This window comes from Neovison vison, chromosome 6 (assembly GCF_020171115.1).
Source record: "Neovison vison isolate M4711 chromosome 6, ASM_NN_V1, whole genome shotgun sequence".
Taxonomy (NCBI): Eukaryota; Metazoa; Chordata; class Mammalia; order Carnivora; family Mustelidae; genus Neogale; species Neogale vison.
Window position 1 is genome coordinate 204,592,462 of NC_058096.1, and position 27,959 is coordinate 204,620,420.

A 27,959-nucleotide genomic window follows, 5' to 3' on the forward strand; every position below is an offset into this window, starting at 1 on the left:
CCACCCCCTCCCCCATGCCTTGAGGGGACAGGAGGTGGAGGAGGGAGAGCTGTGGGTGCCAGTTGAGCTCTTGGAAAACTGAGAGGTTTCAAGATAAAGCAGAGGAAATATGCCACAGTCAGGGCCCCGCCTAGAGGCTGCCCGCAAGGGCTCCCAAGGGCTGAGGGCGCTCTCCTGCCGGAATAGTCAAAAGACAGTCTCCAGCGTCCCGCCCCCTCCCCTCCCCGACATTCTCGCTGCCAAATGAAATCTGGCAGCTTCTGAAAATAGCTCAGCGCTGCAGCAGGCTCTCTGCCCGCCCTTCAGCAGGCTGGCATGCAGCTGGGGGTGGCCACTGTGGGCAGAGGCTGGCGCACGCGGGGCCCAGGGGTGGGTGTCACACACACAGGGCACTGGGCGCCCCATAGCTGGTGGCATGAGGCAGCTGCCATTCCTCTGCTCCTCTGACCTTTCCACTCCCAGTGGGGCCACAGTGGCCCTGGAGCCAGCCTGGAATGTTTACTAGAACCAAAGTGGGGGAGACCACAAGTAGGTGTGACCAGCTGCCCTTGGGCCACTTTTGTCCACTCATGTAGACAGAGAAACCCAGGAACCAGGAAGAAATGCCAAAATGGTATTTATTACTATCTCGATGTAAAACCCAGCAGTGTTTTCCTATCTGACGTGGGCTGGGGTTTCCCAGCCAGTGAGAGACAGGTCAGGAACCAGGCTGGGTGTCAGGCACTTGTCAGGCCCATTATCAGGTACCAAGAACCCTAATGCATGGGCAGCATGGGACTGGGTAAGCCCGAACCAGCAAGGAAGGGGTCCTCTCTGTTCCCAATCAGGCCGAAGCCAGGACCCAGGACCAGACCGTCTAAGCATCACTCAGCAGCCCTCCACTGCCTCGGGTCTGACCCAGAGTACAGAAAGAGACCCCTGATTAATGGGGAGCCCCTGGGTCCTGCCCCCAGCCATCCACTCTCACAAAAGTACCCGAGGACGTAACCCCTACAGTCAACCAGGACAAGGCAGAGGGCGAACCATCACAGATCAGCTTTCCTGCCTGGGAACCAGTGAGTGGGTAGGGGCAGGAGAACCATACTGGCTTTCGTCACAGTGACATTTTCCAAAGTAGAAGAGGGTTAAAAATGCCTCCCCCCTCCCCTGAGATGAGAGGCCACTCTTTGGGTAAGGGGTAGTAACAGGATCACTAGGCCCAGGGACTCTGCAGGGAGGGCGCTCCAGGGACCCCGGGGGATGGGGTTGCAGCGAGATAGGGCTGGACCACCCAGTGAGGCAGGGAGACTAGCCCTGCAGCCTCCCTCAGGAGACCAAAAGTAGGAAGACTGAGAGGACTGAGCAGTGTGAGGGAGACTAGCCTCCCCAAGGCCACAGAGGCAGACCCTCAGTTGCCCTTTCTCCCTCCCTTGCTCTCAATCAGCATTCACAGACAACAAGTCTGTCCCTGGTCACCATGGCAACCAATGGCCAGATGCCTTTCCCAAGGTCTGGCCCATCTGCCCAGCTGACAGTGGGGTGTCTCCAAGGGTGGAGGGAAGCCCACCACCACGGCACCACTGCCATGGTCTAGAAGTCTAAAGCCATGCCCCAGCGAGCCCAACAGAGCCACATATCGCTTGGGCCACTCCGACCACAGGTGCTGCCACTGAAGCAGATGGTTCCCTAACTCCCAGGCTCTGGGCCCCCTCTAAGGAGGTTTGGAGTCACGGGCCTCTGTCCTGAAGTTCTAAGTGACAAATTAAAACACAGCAAAATGATCCTTTTGTTTAAAAAAAAAAAAAAAATGACCCTGGGCCCTCTGGGTCAGGACCTCAGCACTCTTGGTCTGGGCCCCAGGCTGAGAGGGCAGCTCCTCCTGGGCCCTCATGGGAGGCCCCGTGGGCTACTGGTTGTTGCAGCCCTGTGAGGCAGAGGAGCCCCCTGCCTGCTTCTTCCTCCGCTTGTTGAGCAGCCTGTTGTTAGAGGTCTTCAGGTCCTTGATCTGTACCTGGTCATAGTCCACTCGCATGGTTGCCAGGGCGCTGGTCATCTCCTCCTGGTGACAGATGTCCATGGAGGTCAGGATGGACTGGCCTCAGGAGCCATCGCCCACCTGCCTCCAGCCCCTTACTCATGTCCATGAGGGCGACGACAGCCTCTGTTGCCTGAGCCATCCCCTTGTATCACCTAACCCACACTATGGTCCTTTGCAGTAGACACCGAACTTACCCACCAAGGCACAGAGAGTACAGTGACTCCCTGCGACCACACCAGCATAAGGAGGACAGGGACCTGGACCAATGTCACCTGCTAAGAACCACAGGCCCGCAGGGGACACCCTCTCGTGGCATACCCAGGGCACTGAAGCCCAAAGATTGTGCCCAGGGTGCCCTGGGGCTCTGAACTGCTGCCCCAGGCTCAAACCAGGCAGACCACCCTCCCAAATGTAGATTGTAAGGGGACTATGGCCAAAACCCCTTCCTTCACTGAGCACCCCCAAGTCCCAGTGAGCCAGGAGTACCCCGTAGCCCTGTGCTCTGAGTGCCCCAGCTGGATCCCTGGGCAGTCAGTGACACCTCAGGTTCCGGCCCCGGGGAAGGGGCTGATGACCCAGGCTCTCAGCAGCCACCACCCTGGAGTCCCTTTTCCCAAAACCCTGGGAGACTGAGACAACATCCACCCACCTTGACCTCATCCCAGTGGTCTCTATCCTCCTGCAGCACGCGGGCGGTATGGAGGGGGGTCTGTGGCACCACCATTGATTGCTGGAAGGAGCCCCAAATCCACGGATCAGAACAGGCACCTGGGGCGGCACTGGCTCCCCGCCCCCACCCCCTCTCTCCTGGTCTCAGATATGGGAAGCAAGGCTCAGGGTGGTGAAGGAGCCCCACTGGAGCAGGGGCAAAGCCAGGCTCTCAGTGGGGTCCTGCAGCACATCTGTGGCCTGCCCCAGAGCCCCTGGAGCCATAACCCCCCTGCCCACAGCCCCCCTCCAGCTTGCCACGCTGCCCGCCACAGGACAAGGAGGCACTTACGTTGATCCAGGGATGGTTCATGAACTGTGTGATGGTCAACCGCTCGGTGGGGTCCGTCTTCAGCAGGAGGCGGATCAGCTGCTTCGCTGGGGAAGAGAGGGAGTGGGGCGGTTGCAGAGCTCCTCAGAGCCAGTCGCCCCAGTTCTGCCCAGGCTCCCGAATTCCTAACCCATGGAAAAAGTGAGCTAATAACTGTTTCTTGTTTTAAGTCACCATGAATTGGGGCAACTCATTAAGCAGCCATAGAGAATGGATACAGGGCAAATTTGTCTGTGGTCCCCAAAGGGAAAATATTAATAAGGGAGAGGAGTCAGAGAAAGTTTTGAGGAGGCAAGTTTTGAGCCCATTTAGCAGATACAGAAACTGAGGCTCAGAAAGAGAGGAGTCAAAGAAAGTTTTGAGGAGGCAAGTTTTGAGCTCATTTAGCAGATACAGAAACTGAGGCTCAGGGTCACACAGCTGGAATACGGGAGGTGGGATGTCACACACCCAGGATTTGAAAACAGGCTGCTTTGACACCAACAGGGTATCTCCCAGAATGAAGGCTAATGGGGTCTGGTGGAGAAAGCTGGGGAAGAGAGTTTCACTCACCATCTTCAGAAACCTCCGACCACTCAGGATTGGGGAAGCCGTACTGGCCCAGGCGGATCCTCCTCTTCATCCCTGGGGAGATGGCCTGGCCCGTGTTGGAGTAGAAAGGCGGGAAGCCACATAGGCTGGGAGAGAGTGGAGGTCATTCGGCACAGGTATGAGGGCAGCAGCGGGGTGAACCCATTCTCCTCCCCGAATCCCTGACTGGGAAGACAGGCAACCACCAAGGTAGTCACCTTGGCCAGAAGACCAGCCCTCTGGACTCTGGGCTCCTCCTAGGTCTGCCATCTGCTCTTGGCATGGAGAGACCTTGAGGCCACCTGAAGGAGGGGTGTCCCCTGACCAGAGGGGAAGGGCAGCCTGTGCGAAGAATGACCCACTCAAGCCCCTCACAAGGGTTGGGGGAGGGTCAGAAGTGGTACTGAGGGTCCCAGGGGATGGGTGGTACTCACAGGATGTACATGATGACGCCCAGGGACCACATGTCACACGACTTGTCATACTTCTCTGGACCCAAGACCTCAGGAGCTACCAGAGCAGAGGGCACAAGAGGGCACTCAGCGCCAAGGGTCTTGGAGCCCAGACAGGAGCCTGAAGCCTGAGCAAGGTGGGGAGCAGGTGCCTGGGTTTGGGGGTGGGGCAAAGCAGACTGGTGTCTGGCACCTTCTGGGAAGGCAGCATGTGTGTGAAGTTGGGGGAGGAAAAAAAGCTCACACACACAAAAAATAAACCGGCTTTTAGGCTGGGCTATAACGAATGATAGCCTCCTAGCTTCTTTGGGTCGATATTGGCCTTGGTGAGGGAGGAAACGGAGAGAAGGCCAATCTGAGATTAGGTGGGATCCTGCCACAGGCAAGAGGGCCTCTGCCCCCCAGTGGCCCAGTGTCCCTTGTCTCCCTGAATGTACAGCCTAGGCGACAGGCAAGGACAGGCCAGGGGCAAGGCTCCACTTCCAACGTGGCTACCATCCCACAGCGCCTTGTTCTTCCCACCGGTGCGATGAGATGGGTAGGCCAGAAGATTTCTAAGCCAAAATACTGCAAAACACATGCTGGCCAACAGGATACCATTTCAGCTGTCTTGGGGCTCCCCATTCTTTAAGCAGCTCTCTTAGAAGGCACCCCCTGAGGGGAAAGAGCCCTCTGTAATGGGAGTCATCCCCTCTCTCAGGTAAGGAGTACCTTTAGCAGGGGCATTTCTAGATCTGGGCTGCCCACTCACAAGGGAGCAGGGAGCTTCTCCAAGGAAGTCTGAGTAGGTGACACCCCTAAGTCCAATCCCTGCCCTGGCCTAAGGGACCCTCTCCCTTGAGACAAGGGGCTGGTGCCTTGTATCCTTCCAATGTAATCGGAAAGTCCTGCCTACTTTCTGAATATGAATCCCAGAAAGATAAAAACTGGAGAAAAACAACCACCGTTGGGCTCCGTCCCAAGCTGATGGCAGCCTTTTATCACATATATATTTAGAGCTACTGTGATGTCATTCAGCTCACAGGCCACAGCAAGAATTTTCCTGGATCTATTTTCAAAAGCAGAAGCTGAAGTTTGGGAGAATATTTTTGCAGCCTCCGGCCCCCCACGTCACCGCCTCCATGAAGACAGGATCCTTCCCTCCCTCCTTACTCGGCTTTAACCCTTTGGCTTCTGCAACCCCCGGGGCTGCCCCACTCCACAGCAGGGCCCGATAACGACAGGAACGTACAAACCACATCCCAAGGACTCACCCACGTAATAGGGAGTATAGCAGGGTGTCTGCAGGGCATTTTGGGTGGTCTCTTTGGCAAAGCCAAAGTCAGTGAGCTTGAGTACTGCATCTTTCTCCTTGGACGTGTAGAGCAGGTTTTCAGGCTGGGCCAGGAAGATAAAGCATGGGTCTGGAGTTAGGCACCAGGTGTGGGTAGGGACCCAAGAGGACTTTCAGGCAGACTTCCTTCACCTCAATCAATTCAGGAGGATCCAGTTCCATCTCATGGTCTCCAACAGTGTGGGTCAAATATGGAAAAGACCAAGGTGACTGGGAGGTGTTTCCTTCTTTCACAGAAGGGGAACAGAGGCAAGTGTTCAGCCAAAGCTGTGAAGAGCCAAGGGTCACAGACAGCCCAGGGGTAGGAACTTCGGAGCCTGAGTTGGTAATGCTTCCATGACATACCAAAATGAGGGTTCCGGGGCAAGGTAGGCTCTCACGTCCCCAAGCACTCATCTGTTACCCAATCTAGAACAAGCCAGCAGGGCAGCCTGCCTGAGGCTCTCAGGGAGAAGGTCCCCGCCTCAGGCCCCAGGAGCTGCACAGGGGCAGTTCTTCCTGGCTGCAGAGCACAGAGAGGTCGGAGGTAAGAGGGTAGTGAGGAGGTCTGCATAGAGGAGGCAGCCCTAAAGCTGGTTCCTAATGAATGGGTAGGATCTAGGGCCATGGAGGAAAGAAGGGGACCCCCAAGCAGAGCTGGGGTAGAAGGACAGGGTTTTAGATGGAGTTCCAGTTTGGAGCCAATGAAAGCCCTTTCTCTGGTTCTATTTGAGATGCTCTGACCTTGGATTGGGATGAAAACAGGAGAGCACGTTTAGTCTCCACAAGGGAGTCACCTCTACAGAAGACTGTTCTCTCCTTGGGAAAAAAAGGAAGCCAGGGCCAAAATAAAGCAAAGGTTCAGAAGGTGAGTCTGTCATGGCTCCACGCGTATCTAGAATCAAAGAATAAGTGGGCTGACAGTACTCAGCCAGAAGAGGAACCTGACGCTGCCACTGGTCCCCGAGCTCCTCTTGGCGAAGTCTCAGGATGAAACAGGCCTCAGGGCAATGATCTAGGCCTGGGGCAGAGGGCTCAGGACATGCAGGGCTCGTGATTCTGCTCTGACAGTGGCTGGCACATGTCTGTGTATGCATGTGGGGCTCTCATGGTTTGCATTTTGCCCATCTGATCCTGATGACCTCAAGGACCCAGTCCTCCCTGGATAGGACATTTGGAGAGCTGAGCCTCCAGAACATGTCTGAAGCCCATCCACTGAAAGGGCAGGCAGGCCCAGGAACTGTGACTACCTCTACTTGTTCCTCCTTGCCTCCCAGCTAATGGCTTCTTTCCCTTCAAATGCTGGCATTGGGGGCCCCTGGGTGGCTTAGTCAGTTCAGCATCTGACTCTCAGTTTCATCTCAGGTGGTGATCTTGGGCTCCTGGGCTGGCCCTACGCTCAGCAGGGAGCTGGCTTCAAGGATTTCTCCCTCGGCCCCTCCCCTCACTCTCCCTCTCAAATAAACAAATCTTTAAAATAAAAAAATCCTTGCTGGGTGCCTGGGTGGCTCAGTGGGTTAAGCCGCTGCCTTCGGCTCAGGTCATGATCTCAGGGTCCTGGGATCGAGTCCCACATCGGGCTCTCTGCTCAGCAGGGAGCCTGCTTCTCTCTCTCTCTCTGCCTGCCTCTCCATCTACTTGTGATTTCTCTCTGTCAAATAAATAAATAAAATCTTTAAAAAAAAAAAAAAATCCTTGCTGAAAGAATGAATGAATGAACACCAGTGTGGAACCTGCGCCAACTTAGGCAAGATAACAATCTCTTTGAGACTTGTTTTCCTCATCTGTAAAATGGATAACCAATTCCACAGGGTTATGAGAGGATTAAACAAGATGTTTGTCAGGGTCTACTGGCTTGAGGTAGGCACTCAGTTATCCTGAAGCCTATTGGGATTACACAGTGTTTGAAAGATACAAAGAGACCCATCTGACTAGAGCAGGATGAGTATGCTGGAACCATGGAAGAAGTGGCTGAGGAGAGCAATCTGCGCTCGGGGCAAAGGCCTTGAATGACGATCAAGGAAACGTGCCTCCATCTGGGTGAGTGCTGGGAGCCATTGGGGGTTGTGCACTCCCTTCTCTGGTCCCCCGACCAAGAGCCTCACCTTGACATCTCGGTGGGCAATGTTCTGGCTGTGCAAGAACTGGATGGCGGTGCCGATATCCCGCATGATCTCTGCAGCTTCTGCAGACACAGAGGAGGGGCGGTGGTATGAGGCAAAGGTTGGGCACCTGGGGCTTCCACCCATGTGGCTTCCAACCATGCCCCCGGAACAACACAAGATGGTGATAGCAGTCCAGCTACCCAGGACACCCACCCTCTACACCCACCCCAGTCATCCTAATTCCCTCTGGGGATGCCCCAATCCACCTGGACCTCTTTCCCCAGGCCTGGGCTATGTCTTCCCAGCTCAGGTGCTGGTTGGCACCTAGAGGCTTTGAAGCCTCCATCCCAAGGCCATGGACAGTTCATCTCTGACGATGTGTTACAAACTCATAGAACTCCTTGGACACTCTGTCCCACACTCTCTTGTTTAGCAGGGGAGACTGACACATAGAGAGGAGCAGGGCCTTGCCCAGCATTGCACAGCAATTCTGTGCAGCCCGTCTCTGTCCGAATGCTCCCCATTGTCCTGCTGCATGCACGTACCTCTCTCAGTGAAGGCCTGGTCGCCACGCTCCTGAATCCGACTGAAGAGCTCACCACCTTCCATGCTAGAAGAGAAAGTGACTAGAAGCAGGGCCCCCTGAATCAGGTGTCAGCCTATCACTGCCCTGAATCATGGGCCCAGAGTTTGGGCCTGCCTCCACCTGGCTGAGCATAGAGCAGCCCAACACTCATCCAAGTCTCAGTTCCCTCAAGGAAGGGCGGAAATGTCAATCATTATCATTATCATTGCTTTCTGAACACCTACAGTGCTCTGTGACCCCAGCCTGGTCCCTTTACCTCTGTGCCTCCACTTCCTCTTTTGTAAAATGGGATTTATGGCACCAAAGTCACAGAGTTATGCAAACTGAGTAAGCAGGATGTGTGGAGCACTGAGAATGGAGTTGGGTACAGGGCGAGGACCACGTTAAAATCTTCCTCCACATTTCACATGGCAGTTACAGAAACTCAGAGAGGTTAAGAGCTACCCCAAATCACACAGCGAGTGGGTGGCAGGCCAGGATCTGAACCCCAAATCTGACTCGAGAGTTGCTAATCTGTAGGATGAGGGGGCACTTAAAGGGAGATGGGAAGGAGCTCAAGGTCCAGACACAAGACCCAGCGTCTGAGGAAGGCTAGTGCTGAGCCATAGTGCTGTTGGGAAAGTCCCAGGTAGAAGAGGCCACTGGCTCCTGGATTACCCTGTGGTCTCCTGGGACCATGGGAGCCCAAACCCATGTAGGAAGGAGAAAGCAGAGGTGACTGTGTGTATCCTGCTCCTCCCACATCCCCCGTACCCACACACTCAGGCTTCCAGTTGCCTTCTCTGACTACTCTTCCTGCCCCTCCTCACAGAGTGAGATCACACCCATGGAGGCCATATTGGAGCCCCCATAGTTCCCTTCCCACCCTGGTGGGAACAGCCTGCACCCGCCCCTCTGTTACTCCTCAGGGGCTGGGGTGCCTCCGGGGGCTGCTATCTTAAGAGCAGAGAGGGGCCATAGAAGAATGGAGCCCAGGGGCCATAGGAGTACCGACGAGGCACTGAAGCGGGACGGGCCAGCGTACCACTCCATGACGATGAGGAGACAGCGCTTGCTGTGATGCAAGTTCTCATACACGTCCAGGATCCGCACGATGTGAGGGCCGCCAGAGGCCTGCCAGTGGTGGTCCACCTCCTGCCGGGCCTTGGGGCTGTCATACAGGAGCTGAGGGCAGGTAGGCACAGAAAGTGTCAGGCACACAGCCCACCTCCCCAGCAGCCACCCAGAGAGTACCACTGCCCTCACTTTGCAGACTAGAATAGGGAAGCTCAGAGAGGCCTGTGACCTGCCCACGAGTCACCCAGTTTATGAAGGGCAGAATGAGGATTCAAATCCAGATCTCCCTGAGTTGTGGTCCAATGACCACAAGAAGGCCCCGGGAGGTGGCTGACAGCTTGGAAAGGCTCAGAGGCCGCTGAGAGGAACCCTGCCTCTCTTCCTGAGGACTGCAAGCCAAGCGGCAGTTGATGGGCTTTGTAGACTCACATGTCAGATGTGAGACTCCAGGCCAGGGCCCACACATCCCCGGAACTGCCTTTTTCCAAGGGGATGGCAGAGTTGTAGACCCAAAGGTAGAGTCCAAGGGCAGGAGGGACCCTAGCTGAAGGAAAGGCCAGCCTGGTCTGGTGAGGACTGGGTTTGGGACTGAATCCCTCCAGTGACTCAGTGTGACCTCAGGCAAACATTCCCAGCTCCAAGCCTCAGCCCACAACTCTGTAAAATGGAGTCATAACGGAGTCATCCCCAGAGGATGCATCACAGCAAGGCCCGTAGTGGGTGGCGGACAACAGGATCCCTGCTCAGGTTAACTCAGCCCTAGGCTATGGCTGCCAGTCAGAAGGTCAGTCACCAGAAGTGGGCAAGGCCCTGGAGTGGTCCTGTTTGGAGGAGGTGTGGGGGAGGAGAAGTCAGCCTTCAGGGTGAGGTGATCCAGAAGGCAGAGAGCCCGACCAGCCATCCTTGCACACCGCTGCTCACCTGAGACCCTGCCCTGTTCATTTCCGAGTTGCTCAGGACTACGGACTAGGGTCAGAACTCAAGCCTCAGGCTCAGAACAGCTTCATGTCCCTCAGCACCCACAGGACCCTGGGCCATCTCTGGCCTTGGTCTCCTCCTTTGTGGGATGGTTTCCCCTCTACCAGGGCCCTGGGTGGGGCAGACTCTGGGATCAAGCTCCCTAGGCAAAGGCAGACTGAGGCACAGAGGAAGGCAGAAGGTTCTCGCATCTGCTGCTTCGTGGCTATTCCTGCATCTCTAGAGCTGCTCACCTTGACCCTAGCCTGGGGTGCAAGAACGTAGGCAAGTCCCTCCACCAGTTTTGGGGTCCCTGCTCCATCAAGCATTTCAGGTGGGGGTGCGCATAGAGGCTGCTGTGGACAGACTCCCCGCCTGGAAACCATGAGTCCCTTGCTCACGCTGCCTCTGCCTCCCGGAACATCCTCAGTTCCGTGCCCACACACCTCCCAAGCTCCAGCTTCTTGCTCACAGCGCTGGGGGTGGGGGCTCAGTCACCCCCACTCACCACGTCAGCTCAGCCCCACTGTGTTGAGGTGGCTCCAGCCAGGGGTAGCCCAGTTTCTAGCCACGGGACCCAAGATGCGCCATCCTCCTTACCCCCACTCTGTCTCCTCTGTACTCTTTCCTGCGTGGCCTCCCTGCCCCCAGCCTTCTCCTCCCCAGGCTGGCCTGACTTGACAGTGTCCTGTACGGGTCTCCAGGCTGGCTCCTGGACCCCCTCCTCACTCTGCCCTGCTCCTGGTGTCTCACCCCTACTCCGAGGTCCTCTTTCTCCTCTGGTAAAATCCCAAGCACACAGCTGGAAACCTCCCAGTGGGGTCCCCAGCCCCACCTATTCCTGCCCCCACCCTTTAAGTCCCCATGCCCGTTCCTCCAAATAACAGCCACCTTCTCCCCTGGCATTCAGGCCTGCCTTCCTCTCACTGCCCGCTACCCTTGGCCCCCAACCCTTCCCATTCTGGTCAGAAGGACGTACTTGCTGACCCAAACAGCCCTCACTCTGCCTATGCCACATACACCCTTGCCCTTCTTCTCCATCTTTTTGAGGAAACTTCTGGGCTCAGTTCAGATGTCTCCTCCTCTGGAAAGACCTCCCAGCACCTTGCCCTAGGGTTTTTGCCTCTCTACCTCCCCCCAGGCTGAAAGCAGCTTTAGGGTAATCCAAGGAGGGCTGGCCTGCTCCTGAACAAAGGGTGAGAGGATGGGCACGGTGCTAGAAGGAAGGTGTGGGAGGGAGAGGAGGAGGGGAGGGGATGGCCAAAGAGGGGCCCACAGGGCTCAGGGCCTGGGCCTGCACCCTGTGCTTTGCTGGGGTGGAGGAGCAGAGGGAGGCGCCCCGAGCTGGAGCTTCGGACTGCCTCCCACCCCACTCAGTCCATATTTAGGAACCCATTTCCCACATGGATTAAAATGGGCCTTTTCTGAGTGTCAAGGGCTTGAGAACAGGCCTAGGAGTGGGGAGAAGGCTGCCCCAGAAAACACAGTAAATGCCCCCACCGGTCTCTCTGCAGGGGAGATCACGGATGCCAGAGCCCAGGATCCGGCCCACCCAGGCCCAGCTGCCAACGAACCTTCTGGGCTGTCACTCGATCCCTCAGCTTGGCCCTGAGTGTGGCCCCAAACCTCCTTGAGCCTCAGTTTCCTCCTCTGCCTTCCCCATAGCCAGCGCCTTCTCCTCTTCCAGGAGTTCCCCCAACATCACCTCCTCTCAGAAGCCCCCTCTGACTACCCTGCCAAAAGAGGACCTCAAGGATCCCTCAGTCTCCCTTCACCTTTTCTGCTTATAAATATGTATGTGTTGTTCATTGAGGTACTCTCCACACACAGTAAAATGCACAGGTCTCAAGAGCCCAACTCAGGGAGTTTTGACAGCTGCACCGCCCCCCATGAGCCACACCCCCACCAAGACACAAACTCTTCCAGCTTCCCAGCGAGTTCCCGCGTCATCGCCCTTTTTACCTCCCTCCTGTGCAGCTCACAACCTACAATTAGCTTGTTCCTTTGATAACTCTTTAAACAAACACATGCTTATAGATATTGTACTTTTCAACGTTCCTGGCTCTGTTCTGAATACTTTATAAATATTAGGAGCAAGGGGCTTCATTATTCCTGTTCCTTAGCTGAGAAATGGAGGCACAACTAGGGGAAGTAACTGGTCCCAGACCACACTTCTGGTTCCCCAGCCAGGCCGGCACCAGGCTGCCTCCCTTAGCAGACTGTGGGCCCACAAGGGCAGGGCCAGCCTGCCTGGTCATCCCTGGGTCACAGTAATGGGGTTCAGGGCCTGACACAGAGCACCGGCTCATGTAACGGTTCATGTTCATTTACAGAACAAATCTATGACATGGGGTTAAGAGGAAGAAACCCTCACAACCCATCATGAGGACAGAATAAGATTAAACTGAGGAAGACCCAGGAAGTTTCAACAATGAGAGACATGACAACCTAGCCAAATTTGCTCCCCACTGTGCCTTACCCACCCTCCCTGGTAAACCAGAATTTACCTCCTCTTCCAAGGAGCCCATCCTGACTGCTCTGGCCCACAAGGCCATTGTTATAAATGGCAATTTGTTGGCTTCATTCATGCAGGGATGTGAGTCCACACAACCCTTCATAAAAGATATCAATAAGCAAGAGCCTCATTTTCGCAGGCATGGAAATGAGCACAGGGCTAGGAGATGGGAGGCTCTGGTTCTACTCTGACTCTACGCATGAACTTTGGTGGTTCCTTTGCCTCTCTGGGCCTCTGTTTCCCTAAAGTTGAGCTACAGTACTTGGGCTAGATTGAGAGAAAGGAAACCTCAGTCAGGGGCTCCTTGCAAAGCAACTACAATAGACCCCTCCCCCACCACCGCCCCAGGGAGCAGCCTCAGAAGCTCCATGGACACATGTCTAAAGGCCTGAACCCAATGGGGGCCACCTGGTCCCCAGTCACAGTGGGGAAGAAAAGAAGATGGTGTAGGCTTCTGACCAGCCAGTTTGGCAGACCCCAGGCTTACCTCACTCCCACCCCATATCCCCTGGGCCCCCCAGGGGTCCACCAAAGCTGTGGGTCTGTGATGGCTCCTAGGCAGCTCCCCCAAGCACCTGGCAGGCACCCACATACCCATGAGGCAGAATCCTGACTTTCTCCTAAGGGTGGGGCTCCTGGCCATACTTGAGGTGTGGGCCCCACTGAAGTTAGATGAGCATCAGATCTAAGATGACATTTCCTTGAACAAATGACACTGCTCTAGCCTCAGGCTTTGACGAAGTGGTTTCGACCTCTCCCTTCTCCCTACTCTCCTTTGCCAAATTCTCCAAGCTGCCCCCAGAGCCAACAGCCAAACAGCCGAGACCCCTGCCAACCCCACCAGACATAGGACTCCAGTGAAGGTTGAGGTGGAGAGACCTTGTGCCCCACCCACCCACCCAGCAGCCTCAGGTGGAATGGGAGCCTCAGGACTAGCCAGGCCCCCTCCTCACCCGCCCCCATGCTGCATCCTGTCTCAGCCAAGGACAGGCTTCCCATGTGGGTGGAGGAGCTCCCAAGTTCAGGATCTGGGAAGCGAGAGCAACATTGGACTGGAAAACAATTTGCAGTTTACAAAACACACTCTCCCCTTATCTCATGGGAATGCTGGTGCCGCCCTGTGAGGCGAGCTGGGTGCGGCTGGCAACCCCAATTTACAGACTGAGAAAAGAGAGGTTCAGGAGGATGAAGTCACTGCCCGGGGGCCACCAGGCTGGAGTGTGGCAAGGCTGAACAGGGAGGAGAAGGGACTTTTGAGAGAGTGTCCAGACAACCCCTCCCTGAGGGGAAATGAGAGGAGGGGGAGGCACCAACCAAAACTACTGCTTATAGGCCTCGGGAAGCTTGCTCTGAAATGAATATGTGCATGGGTGCCGGTGCACAGGGGTGGGGGGTTGCACGAGAACATGGATACAGGAATGTATAGGGGTGTGTCCCTGGGGGGCACATGGGTATAGGGAGCATGGGGTAGGGGACATGCATGAAAGTAGGGCCATGGGCATGTGTGTCTCCAGGCCCTGCAATAGTGACTCTGAATGCCCCGAGAGTGGGACCCATCCATCTGTCCATTTATTCATCCAATATTTTCTCTCTCTCTCTCTCTCTCTCTCTCTCTCTCTCTGAAGTGCCCACCAGAGTACTGGGCACAGAGAGACACCCAAGAAAGACTGGGGGTCTTGCTGCCACTACTCACCCTGTGACCACCTTGGCCAAGGACAGACTCCTCGATTCAGACCTCCTCTCCCATTGGGGCCCTGTCTTCCACATCACCTCACATGGCCCAGAGCTGTGAAAGTACTCTGTCTGCTCTCCTAGGGCATCAGATGGAACTGGGATGTCTGTAGCAGCTCTGTGAGGACACAACTTTGGGACAAGCCCCCAACACCCTACTTCAGTCCCAGAAAAGCCCACCTACCCAGGCCCTTATACTGACCCACATATCTAGTGTCCACATCTAGCTAACCTCAGGGCCGGGCTCGTCTCAAGTAAAAAGTGTTCAGTCTCTCCATCTGTCTCACACACAGGAGCCCCCAGGCCGCCAGCCGGGACAGGCAGCCTCCCCTCACCCAACCTCCACACTCCCAGCCAATTAACCCACAGCCAGGGCTAAGCTGCTCTGTGGCCTCTGTGGGAACACCCACTCCTTCCGGGGGAAGAGAGCTGGCTTGCAATCTCTCCCGCCAGTGAGGCACTAACAAATTAAGAAATACTAACTCCGGATTTCATGACAACCCACAGCCTGAGAGACATCATCCTTACAGCAGAGAGAACCTCCTGGAGACCAGACATCCGGATGCTCTTCCTGCCCAGTGTGCCACTCTAAGTCCCATTATTTCCACTGCTCTACTCATTGCCAACAGGAGTTCAGGCATTTTATAACCCAAAAGTATGACTAAAACAAGAAACATCCGATTCTCTTTAGAATACAGAGAAGGGTGCCTGGGTGGCTCAGTGGGTTAAGCCTCTGCCTTTGGCTCAGGTCATGTTCTCAGGGTCCTGGGATCGAGTCCCGCATCAGGCTCTCTGCTCAGCAGGGAGCCTGCTTCCTCCTCTCTCTCTCTGCCTGCCTCTCTGCCTACTTGTGATCTCTCTCTGTCAAATAAACAAATAAAGTCTTTTAAAAAAATAGAATACACAGAAAAATAAAGCATACCAGAAACCCATGTAAACTTGTAACTAATAACAGAGGACATCTTTTGATTCTGAGCTTCCTGAGAGTCTTGGCAAAGAAGGAAACCAGATAGACTCTGCTGCTTTTATCATTCCACGAAGAGAAGCACAGACATTCGTTGAACTTTTTCCACAACCAAATTCTTTTCTTTTTTTTTTAAAGATTTTATTTATTTATTTACTTATTTGAGAGGAAGAGTGAGTGAGAGAGAGAACACAAGCAGGGGGAACGGGGGAGGGACAGGAAGTAGCAGGCTCCCCACTGAGCAAGGAGGCAGATGCAGGACTTGATCCCAGCACCCTGAGATCAATGACCTGAGCTGAAGGCAGACACTTAAACAGCCAAGCCACCCAGGTGCCCCTCAAGACCAAATGATTAAAGAGATTTAGCATCAGACCTTACATGATGGAAAAGTATAACATTCTGACAACGTCTTCGATAACAATTTTGCAAGATACAGAAAGATTCACATGAACCCATAAATTCCTTCCTAAAGACTGAGGCCGGCGCATGGCATTGCAGCCTGGCACACCTGCCGGGAGCTGGACAGAACCTCACCAGACCCTCTACTTTCTGGGGATTCCAGCTTTGTTCTGGGCCAGAGTACAGAGACAAGAGAGGGAGAAGGACCGGTATGTGCCCCCACAATACCTCTTCTCCCACTGCAGGGGGAGGGGTCTTACCCCGGCTTCGAGCAAGGGCAGACCAAAACACTGAAGAATTGCATTTCTGGGCTATTCACCACATCACAGTCAATGCCAAACACTCGGGCAGCAGAACTGAATGGAATGGTATAGGGAAATACAGGTCTTAGACTCCCACTTTGTTCATTGTGGGGAAACCTCTATTCTCCACAGAGAGAGGTCCTGGGGAAGAAAAAGCATTCTGAACCTACCACACTCCCTCCTTGATGACAGCGTTCAGCTCCGTCATGTCTAAGGTCCCTTCTGGCCCCCAGTGTTGATTATTTGGCATTATTTTTCCCATTAGACAAAGCCCTGATTTTATGAAAGACACAAACCACCGGAAAAGCTAAATTCATTTTATAGCTAGTTGCTGAGACCACGCCTGCCTTGTGCTGCTGGCACCAGTGACGGCTTCTAACACACTTTACCCTGGCCTCTGGCCGGCCCCCGATTCCCACGTGCCGCTCTGCCCACTCAGAGCAGAGGCCACAGCCTCAGGGATGTAGTGGGAGGGGCGGAGGGCAGGTACAGCTTGACCTCAAGTTCAGGATTCTTAGAAAGCCAGAGCCAGGCCCCCCCTCCCCAAAGCGCCACCCCACCCGAGGACACCAGTGCTCCTTGGAGCGATGCTGGCAGTGTCAAGTCTAACTTTTTCACCACAGTTTCAAATTAGAGCCTCAGACATGTGCCACTGTTCTCACACAGACTCATTTCCCCAGCTTTCGTAGCTCATTAAAGGAGCTAATGGAACCAATTTCGCAGCTATGGATTAGTTGGCCTCGTGCCAGATCAGACCTCACTTCATTAAGTTCTGGCCATAGCCTGTCCTCTGGCTTGCCCTGTCCGTTTGCCTTTCCTCCTCCTCAGAGGCTAAGTTCCAGGGAGGTCAGCTCACGGGACACTACTGACCCCAACCACCCAGGCCCCAGCTGTATGCTCAGGGACCGATAGCAGCAGACCCATTTTAGCCTCTCCTTCATGGCAGCTGTCCCTCCCCAGTGCTCGGACAGTGGGGTGCTGGCCCTGGCATTTGACCACAGATGCCACCTCATTCGGTGTTCACCATATCCTGAGAAGAACCAGTGTCATCCTTTTAACTGCGGAGAAACTGTGACTCTCTGAGCCTCACTGGTCCCATCTGGAAAGTGGGAGCAGGGATAGTATGAAGGTTAAGTGACTTGCCCAAAGTCACACAGCTGGGCACTGAGAGTCGGGACTTGGCAGACAGCTGCTTTTCTCACAGAGCAGAAAGACAGGAAAGCCCAGCCAAGGGGGGCCCAGGAAGAAGAAGAGACCCCCAAAACCCCCTTCCAGGCCAAGGCCAGAGCACCTGACGGCAGGGGGTAGAGTGTGGGAGGGAGGGTAGGACTGCTGATAGGCTTGGAAGCTCCCTGACCACCTCCCACCACAGTCCTGGGAGAGAGGATGGCGAAGGCTCCATGCCAACTGTCTTCACAGTGAGCTCTGTCGACAGCAGATCCAACACATGTGTGGAAATTGTCAAGTCTCAGGAACACAAGACTCCTTCAATTTGCTAAATTTTGGTAGACTCAGTTTATGTTTCCTACCAGCCACCAACGACCTGGAAACAAAGGCAGAAGTGCCGGGTCTAGGGAGGGCTAGAGATGGGTGGCAGAGGGGCAGAATACTTCCAGAAAGAGGGAGCTGAGCTGGGCTCCAAGGTAGGGAAGGAGAGGGACAGCAGGAACATAAGTGCTAGTTAGGGCAGGCCCCTGGGTCCCACTGTCCCCGGCCAGAGACCATATACTATGAAGGACCAGCTTCATGTGGGCACAGGACTCTGGGTCAGACAGACCTGGACTTCCCTCTTCCACTTGCCTCTAGCTTTGGGCAGGCCATCAACCTCTCTGAGTCTCACTGGTCCGATCTGGAAAATGGGAGCAGTGACAGTAAGCATGTCCCCAGGTGGCCATGAGGATGGAATGAGAACACAGAGAGAACTCAGATTAGCACCGCGCCAAGTACGTACAGAGTAGAAATGGGCCTTGAGGTTCACTTGGCTCCAGGATTCCCCTGGGTCTGCCCTGAGGTGGCCCCATACTCTTCACCTCCAGAAATGGGGCAATCCAGATGCAGCCTATGGGACCAAGGGGAGACAGACCCCTTGTAAACCAGCAGGTCGCAGGAAATGGTCTCAAACCCTGAGACAGACAGTACTGGACCTGGCTTTGTGAAAGTGGACAAAGAATCAAGAGTCTACAGAGCCTGGTTTGCTGTAAAAGGCCCAGTGAGGAAGGGACAGACCCTCCAGTGTGGTGAGAGGGTGAGATGGCCGATCTCCGGGGAGGGATCCTGGGGTGGCGTGGGGTGGGGGACCAAGGTTCCCTGGGGACCCAAGCCAGGGAACTAGCTCAGCTCTCAGCTTGGCAAACTAGAAGAGGGCTACAACTCGACTCTCTCAGGCAGCAGCCGCCGTTCTCCCCCTCAGCTGCCCCAAGCATCCTTTTGAGCAATAGCCCTTTCTGCGAAGTGTGTGGTGACTCCGGGCCAATCCCTTAACCGCCCTGAGCTCCAGCTCCCCATCTGTGGAAATGGGTGTGCAGTCTCCTCACACAAGGCAATGAGGACAGGAGGACAGGCAGATCTGGGACTGTCCGTATCTACTTTACAGGAGGGGAAAGAGGCACAGAGAGAGCTGCAACATCCTCTATCTCTCTCAGAAATTACACCCGGAGTAAGTGGCAGGACCAGAACTCCCTTTGCCCGAGGCAGGTACCAGATCCCAGCACTCCACCCAGACCTTCTGAGAGGGCTGTTTGAGGAGAGGCCACTCAGGGGCTTGTGAGGGACGAGGTTCTATTATCCTCCTTTAAACTTCGTAGAGGAAAAAAAGCATTTTTCTGTCAAAATCAGCTACATTATCGGTGAAACATTACCATGGTTCTATTTCTCCTATGACAGTGTAAAAATAGGACATTTTCACCCTAAGACTAGAAAATTTCAGCAAACGCAAGTGTTTTATTCTCATCTCAGAAGCAATGTCCCTTTAATGGTCCCTTCTGGCAAAGAGACCCCCACCTCAGCCACAGTCTGTGCCCCCAAATGGCCAGTTGTGCCACAGGGATGCCCACATAGCCAGTGGGGCTACAGAGGGTAGTGGCCACCGTCCCTAAGCAGAGGGTGACTAGGGCAAGTGAGGCCATGCCCAGAGGACCCCTGCTGAGGCACCCAGCAGGCCATGCCCCTGACTGGCCGTAGTAATAGGAGAGCCAACACCCTCTAGCTCTGAGAAGAGTGACGGCTAGTCCCTGTCCCCCTGGAGCAGGTGTCACGAGGATAACAAAGGAATAGATGTGTGTGTTGGGTGGGGAGAGGGGAGACAGACCGGACTATTCCTGGAGGCATAGTGCAGAGACCCTAGGAAACCTTCTGACTCCAACCCCCACTCCCCAGACCTTTCTGAAGCCAACAGCCAACATCGTATCTGCTGGCATCTCTCCCATTTCCCTGGGCTCCATCCATGTCCCTGCAGCTCCCCACACAGGCTTGAGTGAGCACAAGCAGCCGTGGCCTAACTCAGGCTCCTCCCAGAGGGGCTTCCAACCTCCACAGGCCCCCAGCTGCTCTCCCTTTCTTGCTCCTCTCCTGCTCGAGGACTCTGAGGGTTCCACCTCCTGGGAAAACTTCTTGGTCTTGGATTATGCCATGGAGCCATAGCCATGAAGAAGGGGAAGTCCTCCTCGGAGAGACCAGAGTAGTGGCCTGGCCACACTGAGGGATGCTCCTGCCACAGGAACAGGCAATGGTGACCCATCCCCATTCTCTCAGTCCTTCTTCAGGTAAAGATGCACCCTGGTATAGGCTCAGCCTGACGAAAGGCTTTGACTGGGCAATGGAGTACAGTGGAAAGGGGTCTTCCAACCTAAGTCCTAACCCCAGAGCTCCTGTCCATAGCAGAACACAGACCTTGCTGGTGGAGTCTCACAGCTGACTGTCCCTCTGGCGACACCAGTGACCAGCCAGCTTCAGAGAGGCATCTTGGGGCCCCCTCTAGCCAGTCTCCACACTGCCTGTCTACTTGCACCCCTACTCACCTCTCTGGCAATGCCCACAATTGGCACCCAGCAGAGTGCCCAGTCCCTAATCTTACAGATGGGGAGACTGTGGCCTGGGAGGGAGGTCTGGCATCCCAGGGATGGCTGAGAGCCACAACTTGACTGCCACACAGGCCAGACAGGCTGCTCTGAGGCGTATCTGTGCCTTCCAGAATCTCAGCGTCCTCATCCGTGAGCTGGGAGTGATACAACCCATTCTTAGATTTTTCTGTGTCTGGGTTCAGCATAGAGGAAGCACTCAAGGGATAAGTAGGTGCTCTTATCCCCACCCCCACACCCAAGTTCTGCCCCAAGTGCCACTGCCTGCCAGACAGCGTGGAGGCTACCAGCCTGTCTCTCTGCCACACCCTGAGAAGGGGGCTTGTTGTGTTGGGGGAGCATCTACAGAGCAAGCTGTGGGTCCCTTGTTGGAGGCTGAACCCTCAGGAATGGAGTGATGAGTGTGGCATCCAGAAAGTCCAGGCCCTGGCCCATCACACCCCCGAAAATAGCCTTGAGTGTCCCAGGTCACGGGGTCAGGCGCAGAGTGCAGGCAAGAGAGTCAGGTGCTCTGGAGGGCTCGTCCCAGCCTGTGCAAGGAAGCTCACATGCAATATTGTCCCCTAGAGCAGAGGGAGGTTGTACCTCATGTTCAAGGCCTCAGTCCCTCCACAGGTTTCTCCCACTGGCTCTGACCCCAGCCCCTTCTCTCCTCAGTCTCAGTCTCAGCCAGAGAAACCTCGGGAGTCACAGTGCTCCTGATCTCACACTTGTCCTGAGCAAGAGTCTCAGACCAATGAGCCATAAAAGGAGACCCAACAGTGGAGGCCGCCACTGAAGCTGACTTCCTACACTTCACAGGGGACTCCTCGGGTTACAAGCTTGGCCCAAATGTTCCTGACTCCACTGCATTGGCTGCCAAGGCTACCGGCACCTGGTCAAGGCCAGCAGCAGGAGGGGACACTGTGAGTGGCATGGGTACAGCCAGAAGCTCCTCCTTTCTGTCCAGCGCCTACCCTACCCTGTCTGGGGAGACTTTCAGGGTGACTCGCATGAATCCCCGGCACCTGACTAGCCTCCATCTGTCTGCTGTCTGCCCTTGGCCTGTGGGCTGCAGAGAAGAGGCCCATTAAGCTTGAAACTCTTAAGACAGAAAGTAGGCCAGAGAGGGGAGGAACTAAGTGACAGCAAAGGAAACAGAGAGGGGAAAGAAGAAATGAGAGCGACAAGGAGCTAAGAAGAATAGAAAGCGTCACAAAGAGAAAGCAAAAAGGACAAAAGCCCTAGCCTAAAGGAAAAGGATTCCTTTACACCAAAACTGGTGTTCTAACACCAAAACTGCAAGAAAACCCAAAATCAATATTCTCAGTGTCTCTGGCCTGTCCAGTGCTGAAAAGGCCTCCTGAGGCTCCTTGTTCCCCCAAACAGCAGCCTCTTCTTATTCTCCTGCTCTAAGCAAAACCCCCATCGTTCCCAGCAATAGGATTTTATTCACAATTATGCAGGGCCTAATCTACTTAGTTCCAAAAGGGTGGGAGGGTAGGGAGGAGTTCAGGACCCAAAATTCTTTTCACACTATTCTTTCTCACCCCACAAGGGGCTGGCTTCCCCAAGTGCACAAGAGCCCAAGGGAATTCTCAGAAAGGTCAATAACGTGCCACCAAAAAAAAAAAAAAAAAAAAAAAACCGCACTCAGACAGCCTCTCATGTGGGAACACAAAAGATCTTGTGCAGACAGGAACAAGGCATAACAGAACCATAGTTCTCCTGGAAGAAACACAGGAGCCCATGGGAGACGTGTTCTTCTGCCCCGAGAGCAACAAACCCACACATGTTGCGGGGGGCACACCTTTACCAAACCTAGGGATGGTCATTGTCTTCAACTCTTGCCTGGTGACCATCACCTTTGGACACCCGGCAGCCAGTCACCAGGCTGGAACCAAAGGAGGTGAGCGGACCACAAAGCTGACGCTCCACCTACTGCCCTCTCCCAGGAGTATCCCAGGATGATATCCCAAGGAGGCCCTTGGAGAAAAAGATGAGGGATCCAAGTAGGGAAATGGCTTCCCCGAGATGTAACAGGCCTCAGCAGAGACATAACAGACCTCTGTTGTCAACAGAAACCAGGCCCTTCACACACGACCTGTGCACAGCTCAAGAGACCGAGAAGCCTCTAGAGGACCCTGAACAACAGTGCTCCAAGAGGGTTCTGGCGACATTAGGAAAGAAAGTTTCGGGAGAAGGAAGGAGGATTTCTGCTCGCTTAGTGAGGGAGGACACCAAAGTCAGACAGAGGTCCCTGGGGGTGCGGTATGAACCGGAGTTGAGGGAGAATGAGAGGGGGAGTCGCTGACATTTTTTTCAAGGCCCTGTATAAAGGCCTCTTCTTCCACATAGTCCCTCTATGGCTCCCAGTGTCTGCCGGGGCCTGGCCGCCTACCCCACTGAGATGCACCGTGTCCGACCAGGACCCTCGGCTGGAAGTAGGGAAGCAGAACTCTGCGGCAGGCGCTGAGCGGTCCACACCAGGCATGCCGTCACACAGACCCTATGCCCTCCTCGGTCATCCACATCCTTCTCAGACCAGAGGCCTGGATTAAAGCTGGCAGTCCCTTCCAGGAAGTCTCCCCTGGGTGGCCCAGCCCAGACACGGTTTCCTCTCGCCCACTCACCAACCTCACTTCCTGCCTGTGGCAGTCTGGACGCTGCTGGCCTGGGCTTGTCTGAGACTCAAAAGGAACTTGAGAGGAACCACACAACCTCTCTGAGACAGCCCCACAGCCATCATGTCCCTTGCGTGCTGGCCTTTGGGACCGTGTGTCCACTCACGGGCAGAGCCTGCACAGCGAGGAGTGCTGGGCAGAGGGAGAGATATGAGCAGTGCCACTCGGGCTCCCAGCGGAGCCATGCAGGAGGACTCCAGGACCCATCCAGGGCCCTAGTCTTAGAGACCCTCCTCTGTCCCCATAAACTAGCATAAGGCATGGGGTGACTTAAATACAAAGACTCTGGCATCAGATGCCTAGGTTCCCATCACAGCCCCACCACTCTTCAGCTGTGCATGGTGGGCAAGTCGCTGACCTTACTGAATGTCAGCGACAGTAACCACAAAATGGGAACGACAGGAATTAGGTAAGAGAAAACCTATCATGCACTGGGAACGGGGCCTGCCGGACAGAACAGTCTAGAAAACTATTAGCCGTCTATGAGAATATCAGAATCCAGGGATGCCTGGGTGGCTCAGTGGGTTGGGACCTCTGCCTTTGGCTTGGGTCATGATCTCAGGGTCCTGGCATGAGCCCCGCATTGGGCTCTCTCTCAGCAGGGAGCCTGCTTCCCTCCTCTCTCTCTGCCTGCTTCTCTGCCTACTTGGGATCTCTGTCTGCCAAATAAATAAATAAAATCTTTTAAAAAAAAAGAATACCAGAATCCAGAGCAGCAAGGCCTGAAGCCTGGAGAGATGGCATCAGCTCCTGGAGAGGCTGGGAAGATTCTGGCCCTCCCAGCAGAGGGGATCCCCAGCAGAGGTGCAGGCTCCGAGCACAGCTTCTAAACCTGCGAGCAAGGCCAGCTGGGCAGGTATAAAGCAGCTCAAAACAACCAATCTCTGCCCCCAAACTCCGCTACTGGCATTCTTTAGGGCTTGATGCCCTTCCTAGGATCTTTGTTTAAACAGCCAGTGGCCCACCCCGGACAGTTCAGCAGGTTCCAGCAGCATGGAAGCCCATGAGCTCCCCCAATTCTTTCCTTCCAGAAGAGGGACGGCCCAGAGAGGAGGTTGGATACACTGAAACCCCTCCTGGGGGGACTCCATCAGACAGGGCTGGCAGGGCTGCCCACCCTACCACGCGCTTCCCAAGTTGTTGACTCGGTAACAGATGGCCCTGCCCAGGCTGATCTGACCAGTCTGGAGATGGCAGGTGAGGGGGTGGCAGCTGCCAAATGAGAAAGTACCTGGCCCGCCTGGCAGCCCCACCCGGCCTCCACTCTGGCTCACCAGTGCCAGCTTTGGCAGGCAGGCCGCACCCATGGAGCCCTGGGGCAGCTCCCCGGCCTGGGCTCCAGCACCCCACCACTCCACTCCATCTGAAGAAGAAGAGAAGAGGAAGGCACGGGGAGCCTCAGGGGCCTCCGACATACTCCAGTGGTCAGAGAGGAGGGCCCCGAGCCCCAGAGTCCAGAGAACAGGGGCTGGAAAGAAGACTCCACTTTCCCCACGTGCAGAACCCTCTCTGTCCTCTCAGAACCTCTTATTGTTTTCTAATTTATTTTATTTATTTATTTATTTATTATTTAATTTTTTATTGTTTATTTCTCTAAGTGCCACAGTCACTCCTGCCTGCTGTGTGGGAGAGGACCCCAAGTGGGCTGGGCAGGAAGTCAGGAGGGGAGGAAACCTGGCCTCTGCTACAGTCTGTCATCCCAGTCAAGCTACATGGTTTCCGACCACTGACTCCAAGTCACAGTTTTCATACACATGATAAGGACTGAGGGATTGTGTCTCAGATGTGGTGGGGTGACTCATGGGGGTTCAGATATACAGGGCTGTACCCAGCTAGGAGTGAAACTGAGGGGTACCAGCTCATCAGTCAGGCCTAGGAGGGGGCACAAGATGTCAGTAGGAAGCAGCCTCCTGCCCCCCATACCTGGCAGGCAGTCTCCTCTAGGTCCTGCCAAGGAGTCAGCAGCAAGTGCTGAGGGTGGAACGGAGGGTGGAATGACCGTACCAGCAGCAGAAGCCGGCCTTGGGAGGGAGCCACTGGGTGGGAGCAAGGCCAAGATGGACCACGACAGTGGAAGGGGCTGAGGGAAAGAGGCCCAGCACCCCGGGAAGGAGCCTTCCCTCCAGGGCCCCTGGAGGACAGTAAGAGCTACGGGGACACTGACCACAACTTTTCCTGTTTTAGGCGTGCCTGCTACATTCCAGACTTTGGGCTAAGCACTCTGCCATCTTGAGCAACAGGGCCAAGAGGACAGGCACTTGTCCTGTCCTGTACCACCTAGACCTGTATCACCAAGAAGGGCAGAGATGGCAGGGGGCAGAAGCTAAGCAGAAAAATGCCACACTCCTCCTCCTCAAGGCTGAAGCCATCACTCACAGGACAGGTATGATGTTTCAGAAGTGGCGTTAGTGCCATCTTGAAAGATGGTAAAGACCTGCCAGTTGGCAGAAACTTCCAAACTCACTCACTAGAGGGGGACTGGGGGCAAGTCAAGGAAGATGTTAGAGTGGGAGCCACATCTAATCCATGTCCTCCTAGAGGCCAGCTCCTGAAGGTCCCAAGGCAGTAGCCCAAGCCACATTCACCCATCAAGCCTAAAGGGGTATAGCAGGGAGATTTGTTCTAGGCCTGCCCTATTCCCAGTCTAGAACAGAGAAAGCACTGAGGTCCTAGATTCAAGAGGAGGTGTTTTAGAAACCGATGCAGTCATGGGGCGCCTGGGTGGCTCAGTGGGTTAAGCCGCTGCCTTCGGCTCAGGTCATGATCTCAGGGTCCTGGGATCGAGTCCCGCATCGGGCTCTCTGCTCAGCAGGGAGCCTGCTTCTCTCTCTCTCTCTCTGCCTGCCTCTCCATCTACTTGTGATTTCTCTCTGTCAAATAAATAAATAAAATCTTTAAAAAAAAAAAAAAAAAGAAACCGATGCAGTCAGAAGTGTCCCCAAGTCACTTGTCAGACACAGCACCCACGGAGAAGGGCTTAGACCCAGCCCTGCTTAAAGCTGGTGCTGTCTGGGTCCCAGATCTCTGGCCTCTCACTCCATCTCTGCCTGGCTCACAGCATCTGGAACACCACAGGGGCTGGTCAGAGCTCAGGCCTGGCTCACAGGGCCAAAGCCTTGGTAGTAAGAAGAGGTTCTCTGGCTTCAGTCAGCCCGTTGTCTATCCACCCAGACTGTCCCTGACCCACAGAGGTGAGAGCGGGGAGATGAAGCTGAGTGAAAGGGTAGAGACTCACCCCCCGAGAAGAGCCAGTTTTCCCCTGGAGGACTCAGAGTTAGTAGGGTTAGTAGGTAAAGAAGTCGTATCTGAGACTCAGCCTCACCAGCCCAGCCCTGAGCCTCCTCCAGACCCATCCCATCAGCCCTAGTGCCCCTAGGAAAGACACAGGGAGTTGGACCCAGGTCCCTGCTCAGATGCTTGCAGACACTATGACCTAAATAAGTCCTGTAACCTCTCCAGGCCTGCACGAGGCCCAGTACCAGTTACTCTACAGGCATAGTCTCCTCCCAAGTTCACATCAACTCCTTATCTTTTCCCCTGAACAGAGCCAGAAACCTGATTTCCGGAGTCCAGGACCTAGTGCAAGGTTATGGAGCTGGCAAATGCAGGCCAGAGATTAGAGCCACATCCACAGAACCCTGCACTCTGGCTCATAATTGCTATGTCTGTAAAAGGAGAAGATCCTTTGCTATGTTCTAACGTCCAGGAGACACTTTCTTTGCCATGATCTACCCGTCCAGGTGGCCACCTGGCACAAATTACAGTTGAGTCAGGTTTCCAGTGACCACAGATTCAGAGCATTCTGGGTAGGGGGTAGGTCCTTGGCCCAGAACTAAATGACTTAAGCCAGAACTATGTGGCTACATCAGCCACCCCCAGAACTCCCTGGATTCCCCTTGTATCAGAGAGTTCTTGGCCTCCAGGGAGCCTATGGTGTGACACAGATAGATGTCTGGCCTGCCCTCAGCCCAGGAACCAGGGTGAGTCAGGCTCGGAGCAGGACCTACCCTTTTCAAAATAGGGCCGGTGACTCAGCTGGAGCCCATCAGCAACCTCTTGCTCACAGGTGTGATGGGCCCTATCCCTGCCCACCAGAGAGCCCTGGGAGGCTCCCACCCATCACTCCAGCGGGGGCAGTCAGGGGCCACAAGAGAAAACAGCGCCACCCCAAGCCTCAGTGGGAACTCAGCCTTAGGCAGAAGGAAACTCAGTTGCATTCCAGTCAGAAGAGCGTCTCATGAAAAAAAAGAAGAGCTTCTCATGGAAGGAACAACCAAGCTGAGTGAGGGCTTCCCGCCTTTGGCCAGAACACATAGGCCCAGCCATAACCCCAGAGTCAGGAACCACTCCTTCCCTGTTTCCGGGTCCAACAGACTCTACCCCTACTGACTCCACCCCTTGCTTTCTGAGACACCCCGAGTTTAGCTAGGCTAAGCCTTGTTTTCCCTGTCTGTAAAGCAAGGAGGACCAGGAGCCTGACTTCACAGGGGAGTGTGAGAATGAAAGGAAAGACTGATCATACGGTGCACCCACAAGCCTCTGCTGTTGGGCCTCCCAGGTCACCCACGGAGCAGTGAGGGGTCACTGACCTTCAGGGCACACTTCTGCCCAGTGCGCCTGTGGAAGCACTCCAGCACCTTGCCGTTCACACCCAGGCCCAGCACCTGCTTGGACAACTGGTAGTCATCGGTCACCGCATACTTCTTGGGCTCCCGCCGCCCCCCAACGGCAGGAGCGCTGGCCGAGCCAGGTCCGCAGGGTGCACCTTGCGGGGGCACAGGACCCCCCTGCTCCTCTGCTGTCTCGCCATCCATGGCCCCCGGGGGGCGCTCAGAGGCGACCCCAGCCTGGCGCGTCCAGGGCCACCTGGGGGAGAAGGGAAGAATGAGTTCCGCTCAGATTCCTCCAGTACACCCCAGCCGGAGTCCCCGATCCTGGCTGGGCTGCGGGCAGCAGACAGGGCCGGGAGTCGGAAGCGAACTGTCCGAGAGTACGGACTCGAGGCAGTGGGCAGTGGTCACGCAACCACTAGCGAGTCCCGCCCGACACCTGTCAAGAGGGGAAGGGTCTGGGCGCCAAGTGGCCGCAAGGGTCTGGGAGCGGAAGGTGGAGGGAGCCCTACGAGGGTGTACCTGGCGAGGCCGTCCCTGACAGCAGAGTACCTGGCTGCGCCGGCGAGGGACAAGGACCCCAGTCCCGGGAACCCGCGGCCGCG

General features: G+C 55.2%; 1 protein-coding gene across 3 annotated transcripts; it reads right to left on the reverse strand.

Moving 5' to 3' along the window:
• Positions 1-599: 599 nt before the first annotated feature.
• On the reverse strand, positions 600-27,959 carry MAPKAPK3 (MAPK activated protein kinase 3). Of its 3 annotated transcripts, none has more exons than XM_044253495.1 (11): positions 27,877-27,959; positions 27,334-27,610; positions 9,106-9,245; positions 8,041-8,105; positions 7,496-7,575; positions 5,332-5,455; positions 4,061-4,136; positions 3,609-3,733; positions 3,018-3,103; positions 2,667-2,747; positions 600-2,038 (listed from the first exon to the last, which is right to left on the reverse strand). In XM_044253495.1, the coding sequence occupies exons 2-11, from the start codon at positions 27,556-27,558 to the stop codon at positions 1,886-1,888; spliced, it is 1,155 nt and encodes a 384-aa protein (XP_044109430.1). In that variant the 5' UTR covers positions 27,559-27,610; positions 27,877-27,959; the 3' UTR covers positions 600-1,885. The 3 variants fall into 3 exon arrangements, with proteins under 3 accessions (XP_044109430.1, XP_044109431.1, XP_044109432.1); XM_044253496.1 differs by having other exon boundaries at positions 27,907-27,931; XM_044253497.1 differs by lacking the exons at positions 27,334-27,610; positions 27,877-27,959 and adding an exon at positions 22,462-22,610.

Excerpts from the sequence above, each read along its gene's own strand:
- MAPKAPK3 (XM_044253495.1), bottom strand. The coding sequence starts at position 27,558 with ATGGATGGCGAGACAGCAGAGGAGCAGGGGGGTCCTGTGCCCCCGCAA. Across the intron at positions 3,734-4,060 it reads GGCGTCATCATGTACATCCT|CCTATGTGGCTTCCCGCCTT; the intron begins GTGAGTACCACC and ends ACTCTCTCCCAG. Across the intron at positions 2,039-2,666 it reads ACCACTGGGATGAGGTCAAG|GAGGAGATGACCAGCGCCCT; the intron begins GTGGGTGGATGT and ends ATCTGTCACCAG.